General features: G+C 42.6%; 1 protein-coding gene across 1 annotated transcript in view; it reads left to right on the top strand.

The window, feature by feature from the left end:
* The first annotated feature begins 5,822 nt into the window (after positions 1-5,822).
* Positions 5,823-16,348, top strand: part of EPB41L4A (erythrocyte membrane protein band 4.1 like 4A) — a 141,328-nt gene continuing 130,802 nt past the window's right edge. The window contains exons 1-2 of the mRNA XM_015418652.1: positions 5,823-5,839; positions 6,391-6,769. Coding sequence (XP_015274138.1) covers positions 6,671-6,769 — 99 coding nt within the window. The 5' untranslated portion in view covers positions 5,823-5,839; positions 6,391-6,670. The remainder of the gene's footprint in view (positions 5,840-6,390; positions 6,770-16,348) is intronic.

The following is a 16,348-nucleotide window of genomic DNA, read 5'->3' as shown; positions in this document are numbered from 1 at the left end:
TGTGGAACAAACTTACAAACTCTGGTTAGAGCAATCTATAAAAAACAACATGCACAGATTACAATAAATAGAGATATGACCCAAAATATAGAGATTCAGAAAGGCACAAGACAGGGATGTCCCCTTTCACCGTTATTATATATATTTGCATTGGAAACGTTAAATGATCAGGTGAGAGAGAACAAACAGATACAAGGTCTTAAACTAAAAGGAGAAGAATTCAAATTGTTAGCATTTGCTGATGGCCTTCTATTTATAATGGAGAACCCTAAAGACTCCATTACACAACTATTGGAATTAATTTGAGAATATGGACTAGTTGCTGGCCTTAAAGTCAATCTCAAGAAGACTAAACTGTTAACTAAAAACCGCCTTCCGGACACGATACGCGAAATCCAAAAAAATCCACTATGGAAATAGCAAAAAAGTTATATATTTAGGTATTACTCTGACTAATAGAAATAGTAATCTAATAGAAGACAATTATAACACATTATTAACTGAAATTAAAAAAGATTTGGCCAAATGGGAAAGCTTACAGCTCTCTCTTATGGGAAGAATAGCCACAGTAAAAATGAACATATTGCCAAGATTCCTATTCCTAACGCAAAATATCCCAGTTTTAAAGAGATTTCAATTCTTCTCAGATTTAGATAAGATAGCCAGACAATTTATTTGGCATTCGAAAAAAAACTAGAGTAAAATGGAAGTTGTTGCAGAATAGAAAAGAAAGAGGAGGATTTGGTGTCCCCAACTGGAAACTATATTACCAAGCAGCCTTGTTATGCTGGATCAAAGATTGGATAAATTTGGGAAACCTTAGAAGTTTGAAGTTAGAAGGGCATGATCTATGTATGGGATGGCATGCTTACAACCGGTACGGGGATAAAATTAATTCCAACTTCCAACACCATATAATAAGGGGCGCGTTAGCAAAAACCTGGAATAGTATAAAAGAGAGACACTACATAAAAATTCCAAAATGGGTTTCACTGTTAGAGGCTTTTGTAAAACCATCACTAATTACAAAATGTAACAGAGAAAGCTATGAAGTATTATTAGAAAAGAACAATGAATTAAAAACAGAAGAAAATCTCTTATTGCAACACAATATTCAATTATCCTGGTGGCAATATCTACAACTAAAGTCTAGTTACAGTAAAGATAAGTTACATGAATTTGAAAGCAATAAAAATCAACTGGATAAGATTTGGCTTTCCTCAAATGATAAAATGATTCAGAAACTGTATACATTTCTATTAGAGGATTACATGCAAGATGAAGTAAAGTCTTCGATGATTTCTTGGATGAGGGATATAGGCCACAATTTAGATATAGACGCTTGGTCAAAAATATGGAAAACAACTAAACTTATCAGCAACCCTATATAAAGACAATTACCTACATCTCTTAAAAGACATAAAGGAAGACTTAAAACGTTGGCTAAAATACACCTTTCGTTACTAGGTAGAATAGCAACGGTTAAAATGAATATATTACCAAGATTTCTTTTTCTGGCCCAAAATCTACCAATAGTTAACAAACATCAATACTTCAAAGACCTGGAGAGAACTGTAGGAAAATTCATATGGCAATCCAAAAAACCAAGGATTAAAATTAAAGATCTTCAAGGAAATAAAAAGACGGGAGGCTTTGATATGCCAAATTGGCAAGCATATTACTTTCCAGCTCTCATGACATGGATCAAGGAATGGGTATTACTAGAAGATACAAGAATATTAGCGCTAGAGGGATTTGATTTAGCAATGGGTTGGCACGCTTATTTATGGTATGGGAAGGACAAAATCCATTCGAATTTCCATACACATATAATTAGAAGATCTCTTATTAAAGTTTGGAATATAGTAAAAAACAAACTATACTAAAGTCCCTATGTGGGTATCCCCGTTAGAGGCTTTTGCTAAACCATCAATAACACTGGGGAAAAGTAAACAAAGTTATGGTAATTTACTAAATGAAAAAAGAGAGTTGAAGTCTGAGGAGACACTACTATGACAGAATATAAATTTATCTTGGAGGGAAAAAAATGTACTAAAAGCAAGATATAACAAAGACAAAAAAATAGAACTTTATTCTAGTTTAAACAAGATTGACAAGATTTGGCTTTCGTCAAGCGATAAATTAATTCAGAAATTCTATAAAAAACTGATGGAGGATTTCTTACAAGAAGAGACAATAAAACCATACATGCTAGCTTGGGTAAAAGAGATTGGCCATATAATTGAAAAAGAGCAATGGACAAAAACTTGGAAAACAATAAAATATATGAGGGCAACTCCATATAAGGAAAACATTTATAAAATGCTTTATAGGTGGCATTGGACACCGGTAAAAATCGCAAGATGTTTCCCAAAGGCGTCAAATATATGTTGGAGGTGTAGAAGGAATACAGGCTCATATCTCCACATATGGTGGAGCTGCGCCAAAATTCGGAGTTTCTGGCAAAAAATCCAAAAAATATTTTTAAGGGTCTTAAAAATCAATAAACCACTAGCACCGGAAATATGTCTACTTAATATGTTACCGGATACATTAAAAGAACATGTACATATAATAGTGTATATACTGACAGCAGCTAGAATACTCATAGCGAAGAGATGGAAATCAGAAAATTTACCCTCTATAAGAGAATTGAAATATAAAATCCTAGAGGTAGCAGAAATGGATAAACTAAATATTAATTTACAAAATAAACCAGAAAAGTCTTTTTGGGATAGATGGGGAATAGTATATGACTGGCTGAAAATAGAAAAATTAGATACCGTAATAAAGAATTAATATGCTAGTATAAGATATGTGATATATTAGCAAAAGATGAATTTTACATTGTGTAATGTATAATCTTTTTTCAAATATTATTTTTTTATCTTAGTTCTGTTAAAGAAAAATGAAAAATAAAATTACAGAAGAAAACAACTAAACTTATGAGGGCCATTTCATATAAAGAAAATATTTTCAAGATGTTTCATAGATGGTATTGGCTTCCAGAAAAAATAGCAAAATGTTATAAAACTTGCTCAAACAAATGTTGGAAATGCAAAGTAAATGTATGTACGTTCTATCACATGTGGTGGCATTGTGTAAAAATACAAAAATACTGGCGAAAAGTACAGAAAATAATTTTGGAAATTGTCAATGTAAATCTAAGGTTAGATCCAGAATGCTATTTAGATTCCGGATGATGTTCACCATCATGATATGCATTTAATGATACTGATAATAACATCAGCTAGAATTTTGTTGGCGAAATATTGGAAATCAGAGAATTGGTAAGAATTAACTTATAGATTGTTGAATTTAGCAGAAATGAACAAGCTGAGTATTTTAATGCAAGGCAAGGATGAAGAAATATATACGAAAAGATGGTCGAGAGTGTATAAATGGATAAATTATGAGCTAGAAAGATAGAGTCATTATGTATTAAACTTATGATGACATGTGTTTGTTTATATATATATGGAAAACATATAAATAAACAGTTAAAAAATATAAGAGAGAGGTACCAGTCCATACATACTTGTACTTCAAATAAAACTTTGTTGGTCTTAAAGGTTCCCTTGGGCTCGAACTTTGTTATGATACCAACTGACTGTGAGGATTCATTTCTAACAGAGTTTTTAATTTCCACTAAGGTCCTGGTCACACGGGAGGATTTGCCCCGCAAGAGGGACGGATCGGGGGCACATCAAATGGGCGTGATCACACCGCAACATCTGGGAAGTGGAGCGCACCTGTCCCTGATCCATTCCTTTCGGCTGAAACCGCGCATCAACCCCCCCTAGAAAACACTACTACCTACCTGAAAATCTGCATCAAGGGCAGCCATGGGATTGCCGGCGCACCTGTCTCCGGCAGCATGCAAGGCCCCTGGCCAAACTGCGCAGGTGCGCACATGCACAGCGGGCTGCCTCGCTCTCCGTTCCGTGGCTTTCCCCCGGCATCTGATCATGCCGGGGAGCAACTATGTGGCGGCTCGGGGAATCTGTCTGATCCTGCCGCAGCGCGTCTCTTTTGATGCGGCTCAAAAAAGCCGCACTTTGGCCGTGTCTTTCCCCCCAGTGTAACGGGGCCAACGGCTGCAAACCTAAAAGCTGCACTACCCATAAAGCATTAAGACCAATGAAGCCCCATTAGTTTAAATGAGAAACTTTAAGAACATGCTTAACTCCTCAATGGAACTCTGAAAAATTTACCAACCCATTTCCCAGGCATAAGCTAGAATGAAATGCATCCTGTTGGACGTTCCAGATGCGATGTCCCCTGTCTCAGACCTCCAGACTGAGTGGCAAGAGAGACTAGATAGCTAGACAGGCAAACTGACCTTTCTTCCTGTATCTACTCTTCTGCCACTGTTCTCTTTGATATGCAGATTGTGTTCTCAGGGATCAATTTCCCTTTCCTGCTTCTCTCTCACTCTGAATGAAGGCTTGCTCTCTACCTACAGGCTCAAGAGAGGGACATGCGGTCCTCTCTTGACACCATGAGGTAGATGAGCCTCTCTAGTAATCTATCAATCTCTGCTCTTTCCTATCCAAAGTGTGCTTCTCAAATAGAGAGAAGTATTTCTCTTCTGAACTTGCAATATGGCTCTGTGTAGCTTTGTAAGGTGAGTAACCTGGTAGAGTTATGCTCCTGGGTTTGTAGCTTTATTTAAGCACTCTACTAACTAATGGTGACTGAACTCACCACACCAGTTAACCTCAATACATCCTTGCAGAAATCGCATTCATTTCCATAAAGCAGGGGTAGGGAACGTTCCTATAAGAGTATGTAAATACTCAAATTCCTCCGCTCAAACCTTACAGAGGTGGAAGGCAAACGACTAATGTTAAAAGCTTGGACTTAGCCTCATTTACACGTTTTCTAAAAGTGCTTCTTTAAGAGGAAACGTCTACTGCATGACATGTCTCCATTAAATACCAACCAACGAAACAACAACCGAACCAAACAACAACAATAACAAAATAGCCCCCACAACCGTCCAAAGGGGCTTTCAGCGAACAATATGTAGACTCAGGAACCACCTTCTTAGCCAGTCGCGGTAAAGTCCAATTCTCAGGAAACGACCAGCAGGGGTCACTACTGTGCCAGCGCAGCCGTGCTACCTCCGGAGCCGGTGCTGCTAGGGCAGCAGGAGGTGAAAGGTTGGCAGGAGCAGAAGGGAGGAGGGAAAGGAAGGGAGGCGACGCAGGCTGGTGGGGCAGCAGAGCTACACAGGGACCCGGCGGACGTGCCCAGCAGCTGGGCAGGGAGTAGCCGCGCCACGAAAGCGACGCAGTAGCTCATCCGAGACTTTGCTCACAGGCGGTTCTTGGACTAGCGCGCGACGGCGACCACCAGAGCGACTCTGCCCGCCGCAGGTCTCGGAGCTCTTCCTTGCGTTAGCGCTCCCAGTTGCTGCCTCCGTCCTCGGACATGCCGGTGACAGAGAGCCGGGCAGCGGAGCCTCACCTCAGCCGCGAGGGCGCGCCAGGCAAAGGGGCGATGCTGCTCTCTCGGCCGCTCGGCTTCTCCTGCGGGACTAGACACTGAGCATTCGCTGCGCCTCCGTCGGGGCAGGTGGCGCGTCTGGTGCGTTTGGCGCCAACCTCGCTCTCGAGGCCGTTTGCTGGGAACTTTTGGGGCGTGAAAGGAGCCCTGCGTTTCCCCGAGCGGAGGAAGGCGTGCTGGAGCGGCTCGAGGGAAAGCCTCTCCGAGAGCTGCGCTCCTTTGCCCTCTTGGCTTCGCGGGGGGAAGGAGGAAGGCGACGCGCCGGGTGAGTGGAGGAGCACCGTTCGCCCCGCCGAGAGAGGGGTCCGCTTGACTTCATTCACCCGGTGTAGGTACTTAATTGGAGGCCTTTTCCTTCAGACGATGGTGGGAATGGCTTCTATTTGCCCCAGTGCCTTCCTGATCCTCTTTGGACACAAAAGAGCACTCCCCAGCGAGGGAAGCGGAGGGGGAATAAATCATTAATCCAAGAAAAATGCTTGGTCTACCCGTTCAAGGCAGGGTGGGGGTGAGCAGCCTGTATGCTGAGGAGCAGGAAATGTAGCATGGGCGCCCATTCCTACTGTTTCTCGAGTTCTTCTGGGCCGAAGTCTGATTCACTGTGTAGGCCTTGAGTGATATTATATTTCTGCCTGTGATGGGATTGCACTGTTTGGAAGGGAGTTTTGCCTTGCATTTAAGGGAATTCTGGGATCCAAAAGTCAGTGGTTTCTTATGGCTGAACAGTGAATCCCAGAAGACTCCAAGGTGTTTGCCTTGTGACCCTCGCAGTCAGTGCCTGAAAGAACTAAGTATAATGTGAATACCTTGATGTTAAATGAGGATTTGTATTGTCAGGCAACTAATTTATTTTTTCACCTTTTTTCTCTTCACCTTCAGGGCATCGAAAGAGAGAAGTTCAATCTATTTTGCTAGATGTCTGAAGAGGATTATTCCTGTATTGTTTAGCCCAATACATTATTAACAGCTGGAGCCACAACTTCAGAAGGTCAAAGAATAATGTGCTCTGTTCACCTTATTTGATCTGGGTTGCTGAGCCAAATAAATTGTTTGCCAGTGCTGTGTTAAGCACTCTCTGGATTTCCCTTATTCCTGGGCTTGAACTTGCCTTCATCTCTTATTCCCATTTGCCTTCAGACATCAAAGCACAGAAACAGCCATGGGCTGTTTTTGTGCAGTCCCGGAGGAGTTCTATTGTGAAGTTCTGCTTCTGGATGAATCCAAATTGACCTTAACCACTCAGCAGCAGGGGATAAAGGTAAGTGTGCAGCCTATTCTGTTTTCACTGGGGTTACCCAGGCGCTTGTCAATAGTGCTTGAAATGCTTTGTCTGGCATTGAGCAATAGGGGGCAAATCTGCTTGGAAACACTGTTCAGAGAGAGAGAGCACTCTTATCGGAACAGACTTGCATCTAATTACCAGGAAATGGCCTTGTCAAGAGGCATTTGACTTTGCATCACATTTCATTACCTGAGAAGTAGTTGAAATGGATCCTAGAAACAAATAAAATCTCAATAACACCATGTTACATAAGCTTGTGTTAGTGGTGCAAGATCTTTTGAAAACTTTGTTTTCTAGGTAGCTTCTTTGTGTTATGTAATGTATTTTGTGCTATAATTTTCAGGTGTTGTGAGCCTTTTATTATATAACAAAAGAAGTTCCTTTAAATGTGTCCACAAGCAAGGATATGTCTAATGTTTACCTAATATATTTATACTTTGTTAAAGAATCAAGCTTTATAAAGGTACTGAACACATCAGTCCATGGAGAAGTTTACTAAGCGCCAGTCTTTTTAAGCACATTCCTTCTATGTCAATAAGAAAGGTAAATATGTCACCATGTGCTTTAGGTCTCCATTGGGACCAGTGAGATGTAAGGGTGCTCCCCATCCAAAAAATGAATGGAAATTGACAAAGGCAAATTGACAAAGTCAGCAGGCGCCAGTTCTATAAAGGGGCATTATGAGATGAGTGATTTTTCCAGTTTGGGGAAGAAGACCATGACCGCAATTCTTCTTGGTACATTTTGTTTCACTTGTATTTTACTGATTATGCTTATATTCTCCTTTTCCTTGTTATACGAGATGGATTAAAATTCTAAAATAAATCCAGAAGTAAAACGATAAAACCTCACACATGCTGGGTCACGAGTGCATTACTGGACTTACAGTCAGACATAGCATCAGGCAAATTCACCTTAAAGAGCTCTCATTAGCTTGGTGCTGCAAGAGCGGAGAAGGAGGCTCTGTCCAGGTGCCCTAAGAAGGACACGTGGAGCCAGAAAATGGGAGAAAAGCCCCCCCTCCTTTCTGCTAGCTAAAGCAGGGTGAGAGAAGCTCCTCCTCCTCCCCTTGCAGCACTGAGTGAACAAGTGCTTGATGTACGTCTTGACTGTGAGTCTGATATGTGTCAGGATATTGTGTAGTTACACCCTCAGTCCTTAAGATATGTGGATCCTAGGACTTGAATTGAACTTAGAAACAAACTGGCAGCCAATATAGCTATTTAAAAATAGGCAAGATGTGTTCACAGCAGGTATTCCCGGTAATAGTTGGGCTGCCACATTCTGGAGCAGTTGCAATTTTGGGGTTGTCCTCAGAGGCAGCCCCATATAGGGCACATTCCGGTAGTAAAAGTGTGAGGTTGCAAAATTATGGATTAACATGGCCAGATCAGTTGTCTTTAGTAGTACCATTGACAAACCAGGTACAGCTGATAGAAATCACTTTTGACCACTGTGCCAACCTGATTTTCAAACAGAAAAGGGGGTCCATGCACACTCACAGGATCTTAAAATGCTTTTCAAATGATAGCTCCGTTCTGTCCAAAGCAAGTGGATTCTGTCCCTCCAAATCATCAGATTTCCTAATTAGCATTACCTCTGTCTTGTTTGTTTGCAATGCCATAGATGTCACCCTCCAAACCAACCATTTCCTCCTGGGGAACCATTGTTGCCAGTCTCCAGGTGAGGGCTGGAGATCACTCAGAATTACAACTACTCTTCAGGTAAAAGAGATCAGTTCCCCTGGAGAAAACGGTGAACTCTGTGTCATTATACCATGCTGAGGTCACCACAGCAGATTGATGCTGGGTACCCAAGGCCGGTGCACTCACCCAGACCCTCTTGCTAGAGCTTCTTGTATTCATTTCCACAACGGGCCTTATTCTTAGTGGATATATAAAGCAGTAGTCCTAGGAGTAAATCTCTCTGAATGTGGTGTAACTTACTTCCAAGGAGAAGCATTAGAGTGGCTTTAAGAAACTTATTTATAGATATGTGTGTTGTCTTCTTCTGGCTTTCTAGTAGATGTGTAGTATACATAGCCTGTTGCATTGGTGTGCATATGTGTTAGACTGCCTTCTACATCCTAAAAATGATAACATACTTGGGTTCAATAGTGAAGTTGTTCTGCCAGAGGCCTGTCTGTTAAGATTGCCTCTTCATGAATTCACTTCATAAACTTACTCATTAGTGTGAAACAAAAACTGTTTGTAACAATTAGAGAGCTTTGATACTAGTTTAAATGGAAGTTTAAATTTACATCCTGACCTTAGTATATTTACTGTGAAGATAGTCTTATTGATTTCAGTGGGGCTTATTTCCAATGACATATCCTTAGGACTGGAAACCAAGTGAGTAATGTATATTCTCCAATCTCTTTTGTGCAGTGAAAGTTGTGTCTGAAGGCAATTTACACTTCAGATGATATTAAGTGTATTACCCACAGTGTAATATGTGAATATGAATGATATGTTTTTACAAGCATGTGGATCATATGGTAGGGATCCAGGACTGGCTGTAGTTCCTAGTTGAGCTAATGCATGATCAGGCCACAGTTGTCTTAAGGTGATTTAACTTTGTATTGGATTGTGCAATATCCAGATATTGCATTGTTGACCTAAAATCACCATGTCGCAGCAGATTTGCAAAGGTTGGATTGTGCATTAAAGTGTTGAATTTATTAAAACGTTTCGACACCTACAAGGCTGAGCAAGGACTTGGGATTTCTTGGTCACCTTAGGTGCTACCTATTTTAGCAAAGCTTGAGACTCCCCACCCATTACTGATACTATGCAGTTTAGCAGAACTAGTGAATAGTCTCTTGTTTAGATACAAATTTTATGTATTTACTTTTCACCTTGTGCTTTGTGTATTTCATGGCCTGTGAACCCAGCTGTTTTTTTTGGTTTTTTTAATATGAAAGGTCTGCCTAGTGAAGAGACATGCACATTACAACTGAAGAAGTGGGCTCTAGTCCACAAAAAATTTATACTAGAATAAATTTCTTGTTAATCTTTGAGGTGTTGCTGAGCTCACTGGTATGAATTTATCATCCTTTGAGCATACACTTGAGGTCAGCACTTGAAGGATACCTGTGAAGGTATCACAGACCAATCTGGGTGCTGTTCATTCATAAAACACTTGGGTCCTGAGAGATGTGAGTATCAGTGGAGGAGAATATGTGCAGGTATATAAGAACACAGTTTTTGGCTACCTTAGATTTAAGAGTGTTCTGAGGACCTAAGGAAGGGCATAGTGATTTTCAGAATTAGGTCAGCCAACGGGACAATGACGAGGCATGCAGGGCAGGTTCTAAGGGAGGAGCTGTTAGGCAGAGAAATGAGCAAGTATAAAGTAGGTCTGTCAGGACCTGTTATTTCTTAGACTGCAAACAGATTTAGCACTGAAATAAGTCTGTGCGTATTTTCTTCTCTGGGCTGAGCCTGCTTATTTCTTAGCTTTGCAATGCAAAGAAGGACACATAAATGTTCCTAACACTGATTAAGTTATCAATCTTGTCTCTCTCCCCATGCATCATGTAGGCTATATGCCTTTTAATATACCATATAGGCACACATTTAATTAAATATTAATTCATCATATTCTTATTTAATGTACACTCATTTTTTATCAGTTGCAAGAGCGCTTTGTGGATGTGTGGGGGGAGGTGGATTTGTGCTGTCACAGGGGCCAGCCAATTAGGGCTGTGCACAGTTGGCTTTTGCTGCAAACCCTGCTGAGAAAATAGTTTGTCTTGCCAAATCACAGTGAGTGCGCTTTCAGAAGGTCTTCACAATCAAATAGCGTACGTGTGTATTTTGGATAATGAACAAGCAAGGAAAAAGCAGTGATATACAACTGATGGAGAGACTGTATTTGTGTCAGTTGGTATTAGCAACTCTGTATGGTATGGAGTGCATGTTACAAAGGACTTGAGTTTGTTGGGAAACAACATGAGAACTTTTTATCACAAGGACTACAGAAGCTTTGTGCCTCTGAGATGGATTTTTTTGTTTTGTGATCACAGCACACAGGAAGAGGAGGCTGTAGCCTCTCCCCAGCACTGTTTGCATCTGCAAACTGCCCCAGGAGCTGTCTTTGTCTCCATTGTAAAACTCACACAACACAGCCGGTAGTGGCCCCTTCAGGCGGCTTTCAGACGTGCAAACAGCAAGGGGGAGCGCTACAGCTGACCCTCTTTGTGTGCTGTGGTTGCGAATGGAAAAGAGCTGATGTGTTCATGGGAGGTGCATAACTCCCGTCACTCTTTATATTGTGTAGATGGTGCAGTGGAGAGGAGTGATGCCCAGTAGTGGTTCTTGGTTTAAAGCAGAGGTGTCGACTTAGGCTGGGCCATGTGTGCCATAAAATGTAATGCCCGGCACCGGAGATACAAACTTTATAAAGGACAGCAGGTGGTAATCTCTGACTTGGTGTGTCCTCACGGCAAGGCCCCATGGGCTGGGGGGGAGTGCAGAGGAAAACCCACATGGATGGACTGGAGAGCCAGCAGTACTGTGCTGGGCTGGGCAGATGCTCCCCAGCCCACTCCTCATGCCAATGTTGTGAGCCCAGGCCCCAGGGTAAAAACATGAAGTGGCTGGGCATTGCAAGCTTCCCTTCTGCCCCAAAGCCGCCATAGAAGGAGACTGGGAAGACAAGTTGAACTACCCCCCCCCCTCGCCTGCAGAAGCAGGGAGGTGGTGGCCCAGGTCTAAGACCATGTGCACGGCAGGGCCCAGGTCAACTAAAGCCCAATAAGCCGGAGGCGCCCATGAGACAGTGGCTGCCTCTGCCCAAGACCACCAGGGGATGCTGGGGGTTCAAGTCTCGCCATTCCCATGTAGCAGCAGCTACCCAGCCCACAGGCTGCCTGATTATCTGATGGGGGAGCGGGCAACGCGGGCACAAGGCCACGCATGTGGCAGAGGCCAGCAGCACCCCCTCACGAGGCAGCAGCCACCTACAACTGAAGATCACCGGGTGGTCCAAGGGGAAGGGAGGCCTGGCGGCCACAGCAGAGGATCATCTGCATCCCTCCATGTGCAAATGCCGATCCCTGTGACCATCGGGGACAGCATCCCCGGAACTGCAGACCAAGCAGAGAGGCATGCACCCTCCCCTTGGAACCCTGAGTTGGCATGAAATGTGACTTTGGTGGCTTCCGACTTATCAACGAAGTTGCCACTGAACCAAGGGGGTTCTGCTTGATTGCTGCAGAAGAGGTTGTTCCATCATGCTGAAGCCACAATTGGAGTGGCTCCGCTCACTCCCTTCTCCCCAAGCAGCCTTCTGTTACCTCCCTTGCACCAGTTGCTTACAGGCCAGATAGGAGCCCTGGATGGGCCAGTTCTGACACTCAGACCTTACATTTGACGCCTCTGGTTTAGAGAATGGTGATATATCTGCAGCTTGTTCCCTGGATGCATTTTTAGTTAGCCATGTGGACATCTGTATTGCTACTATTCATGTGGAGGTAAATCATGGCTTCTCCTCCCGATGCCTTTTTTTGGTACTTTCTTGACAAGGCTATGCACCTGCTATGCAACACGCTTGTCCTGCTTGCAACAGTAGTTGGGGACCAGCCATGGTAACCAGGAAGAAGATGGTTTTTGTACCTCCAGCAGCATTCAGAAACTTAAAAGATGTGCAGACTGCACTGGGGGTGTTACTTTCTCCTGGTATTATTCCACACTGCTGGGGAATGTGTGGTCTTGGACAGGAGTCAGACCTATGTGATTTATTTATATTCTGCTTTTTTCCCAGTGGGGACCCTAAGTAATTAACAATACAGAAAAAAAATACTACAGAAGCAAAAAGGAAAAAGTGTGGGGGAAGGGTTCTGAGTTCCAAGCAAGCCTCTCTATCTCTCCCCCCCCCCCCATAGATCTTTTGCCCAGCTCCAGGCTAAGAGCACTTTAGCTCACTCCACTGAGTACATGCATACCCTAGGTGCCTTTGAGCGAAGGGGACAACAAACTCAGTGAAACATTATTCATCTGATGCTAGCCAGCTGGATCTTCCCCAGTTTTTCCTCTGCCAGTTTCTGATTGACCCCACTCATGTGGTGGTTGAAGTTATAGACGACCCGATGGGTTCCATGCCATTATGTGTTGTGAGTAAATGAAAACATGAGCCTTACTCCCCTATGTACACCAGCTAAGTGATTCATGAATTAAAGAGAACACAGGTTGGGTCCAAGAACCCCCACCCTGCGTCCTGTATAACAGTCACATGTGAGTTGTAGATTCTCCTCAGTTCCTGTGTGCCCAGTTGGTATAATGAGCATGGTACATGTGGAGAAGGGGCTTCAGTCTTCCCTCCTGTGCCATTTTTCTGACCAGAAGCTGTCTGACTGGTGTGGGTTATTCCAGCCGGCCAAATTGCATACCCCCAGGACTATTACAGGTAAGGAAGATGGTGCAGGAGGGAAGGCTAAAGCCTCCTCTTCACACATACTGCAGTAGTGATCTGAATTAGTCACTCTATATGTAGGAATTGAGGAGCACCTACAGCTCATGTATAACTGTTACACAGGATACAGGGTGGGGACCCTGGAGATAACCTTTGTTCTCCATAATTTGTGAATCTTATGTCATATTACATGCTTCCTTTTAAACATGCTTAGGATCACAATCTTAATGTAGTTTTCCCAGTTTCTAGGATCACTATGGAGACTATGATTCAAGAACTGTCATGTCTTACCAGCTGTTTAGGGCCTGGGTGGCTCAGAAGCTGACAGGGGTTATTGCTTTGCTCTCGGGGTTACAGCATATCTTGCAGCCCTTCCACGTATAACTGTTGACTTCAGACTGGTTCATGCCATTCCGGCCAATTAAGTAGGATGGAAAGTGAAATAAGTTACAACCAAGTCATGAAAAAAAAATGAGTCAGCACATGCTGAAGCATGCACAGGATGTTGTCATCGCTGAGTACAATTGTGGGAACTGGTTGACTAAGACTTAACGGGAAATTAAACGTTGGAGCTTCAAGTGGTGCTGCATAGATATCTGGGGACCTGGTAGGACTTTGTCCATGAGATCATAAGACAAGCAGCCTATCTAGTTCAACCTCCTGTTTCCCACAGTGACCAAAGCCTCTTCCAGCAACAAGCATTTAGAAATATGCTGCCTCCAAACATGGCAGCCGTACTCAGCAGTCATGGCTAACAGGTGTTGATGGACTTGTCCTCCATGAATTCGTTCACTGTTTTAAAGCCATCCAGGCTGACCATCGCAGCATCCTGTGGCAATGAATTCCATAAATTTTGGTCTATTGCCCTTTATTCTGTTTTCGACAGTTGTTTTCTACCATTGGGACACTTCTGCCAGTGTCTGTGGAGGTGATTTCAATCAGTTTCTGTCTCCTACTGAAGACCCCTACATAAGGCCCAGCACTGTTCCTTGGGGAGCCAGAGGCAGTTTTTCAGAGAAGAAAGGGTGAAAAGTCCTGTTCTGCAAGCTCTGTGCTGCTTATAATTTTGGTTTGATGCAAGGCATTTCATACACATTTTCAGAGCTCATCTACACAATCCTGAGCACTAGAAGCTAGTTGTATTCTCAAGAATTGTGTCATGCAGTTTACATTTGCCCTTGGAGCAGCAGAAGGCATAGAGGAAGCCTTCTCATTTTGGGGCTGTTTACACTCTGCCTTGCATTGTGATGTGCAGTCTTTTTTGGTGTATTTTTGTACTTTTTTATATGTGTGTACGCGCCCACGCGCACCTGGAAGTCATGGCGACCTCTGGTGACTGACCCCTACTAGGGGCCTGGAGGATATTCAGAGAGGTGGCTCTCCCGCCTTTGGTATTTCAAGGAGGTCTCCTATTCAAGCACTTGCCAGAGTTGACCCTGTGTAGCTTCCAAGATCTGATACGATCGGGCTTGCCTGGCTATCCAGGTCAGGGCGTGATGTGCAGTCTTAAAAGCTTTTCATGGCAGTCAAGGAGTGCTGTAGGTCTTTGACTGCTCATCTCTGATATCTCTTTTATCTGGCCCATGCCTCAAGATGTTCTGGAAAGACTGGCTTGTCTGAATGGAAGTCTGATAATGTGACGAGTCTAGGGTTATTCTTAGACCTAACCATATTTTTTTAAAACTGATTGACCTTCGCTGAAGAGTGCCTTTTTCATTTATGTCTAACTGGTAGATTGTTTTCCATTTTGGACTCGGTGGGCCTGGCACTACTGATCCATGCCAATTTAACTTCCAAGTTGGATTATTGCCATGCACTCTTTGTGTGGACTGACTTGGAAGATGACTCAGAACTGTGTTTTGCACAAAATGCTGCCACCTACCTGTTGGTTGGTTTGCTACTATTCACCAACCAATTGGATTATTGCATCCCTCACTTCCAGAACAGTCTTCGACTCCCCATCAGTTTAGGGTACAGTGTCCTATAACAGCCCCTTAACAGGGCAGATCTCCTAAGGCAAGGTATTATGAAATTTGAGGTAATTTTTTACTTTGAAATGTATGGTCCCAACAGAACTGCTAAATTTGTGATGATACACTCAAATATTGGATGGAAAGAGACTGAAGTAAAGCTTAATAATTTGGCATATTGGGAAGAAATTTGAAGTATTAAAAATATAGTTGTATATGTATATGTGAATGAGCCTATCAGCTCTTTTTTTATTTCTGACATTCATTTGGAAGACCAAAAGAAACAAAAGATCTTGCAATTTTTTCTGTAAATTAACCTCTCTTTGAAAAGACTGTTATTTGAAATAGATTACTAATTTCCCCTCCTGCATCTTTGCAGATGAGACCAGCAATTTTGAATTCTCTGTGGGATAACAGTGTAATGAATGACTGTTGAGACACTATTTTCCTAGGGTGCATCTAACTAAATTAATGAAACTGGCATGACAGCTCGACAGAAACCCATTAATTTTTAAATGAAGTTACCTCCTGGTCAGCCTGAGGTTTGAACAATAATGTTGTGGGATGGGGCTGTTGTTAGTGGGTTTAATGAACAGTAATTTTGTAATGCAAGCAGAAAACATGCAAAAATTGTATTCTTTAAATTTAATAATCTTCTATTTGCATCCCTAATTTGGACTCCTATTATAGAAGCAGTGGGTTTAGAAGGATGTCCCCTGCAAAATAAATTACATTCAGCTCTGTCTCTTTGAAAATTGCTAACCAAAGTGAAACTACCAACTGCTGAATTACAGTGATTGGGAAGTAGGTTTCCATTACCTTGAAGGGCATTGAATTCTGATTATTGGGAGGTCCCTTTTGCTTAAGGCCGTGATCTCTTGGAAATGATAAAACTAAATCTTGTGTTATATTTGGCTATTAGGTTGGTGACATGTCCGAGAAAGAGAGATCTGGTAACTTTAATTGTATTATGTTGCAGTTTTTATCACAGATTTATAGTTTTAATACAGATATAGTATAGCTGCCATTGCATGGCAACTGAAGCAGCTGCAGAGGGAGCCAGGGAGGCACAAAGCAGGAGATTAAGGAGTTCCAGGAAGCCACAGCCAACATCCTCAAAGTTTGGATGATTGATAGGTTGGGAGTAGAACTGAGTTGCCACACTGGGAGT

This window comes from Gekko japonicus, unplaced genomic scaffold, assembly GCF_001447785.1.
Source record: "Gekko japonicus isolate JY-2015 unplaced genomic scaffold, Gekko_japonicus_V1.1 scaffold541, whole genome shotgun sequence".
Taxonomy (NCBI): Eukaryota; Metazoa; Chordata; class Lepidosauria; order Squamata; family Gekkonidae; genus Gekko; species Gekko japonicus.
The sequence above is the reverse complement of the archived record's forward strand: the minus strand, read 5'-3'. Positions and strand labels throughout refer to the sequence as shown.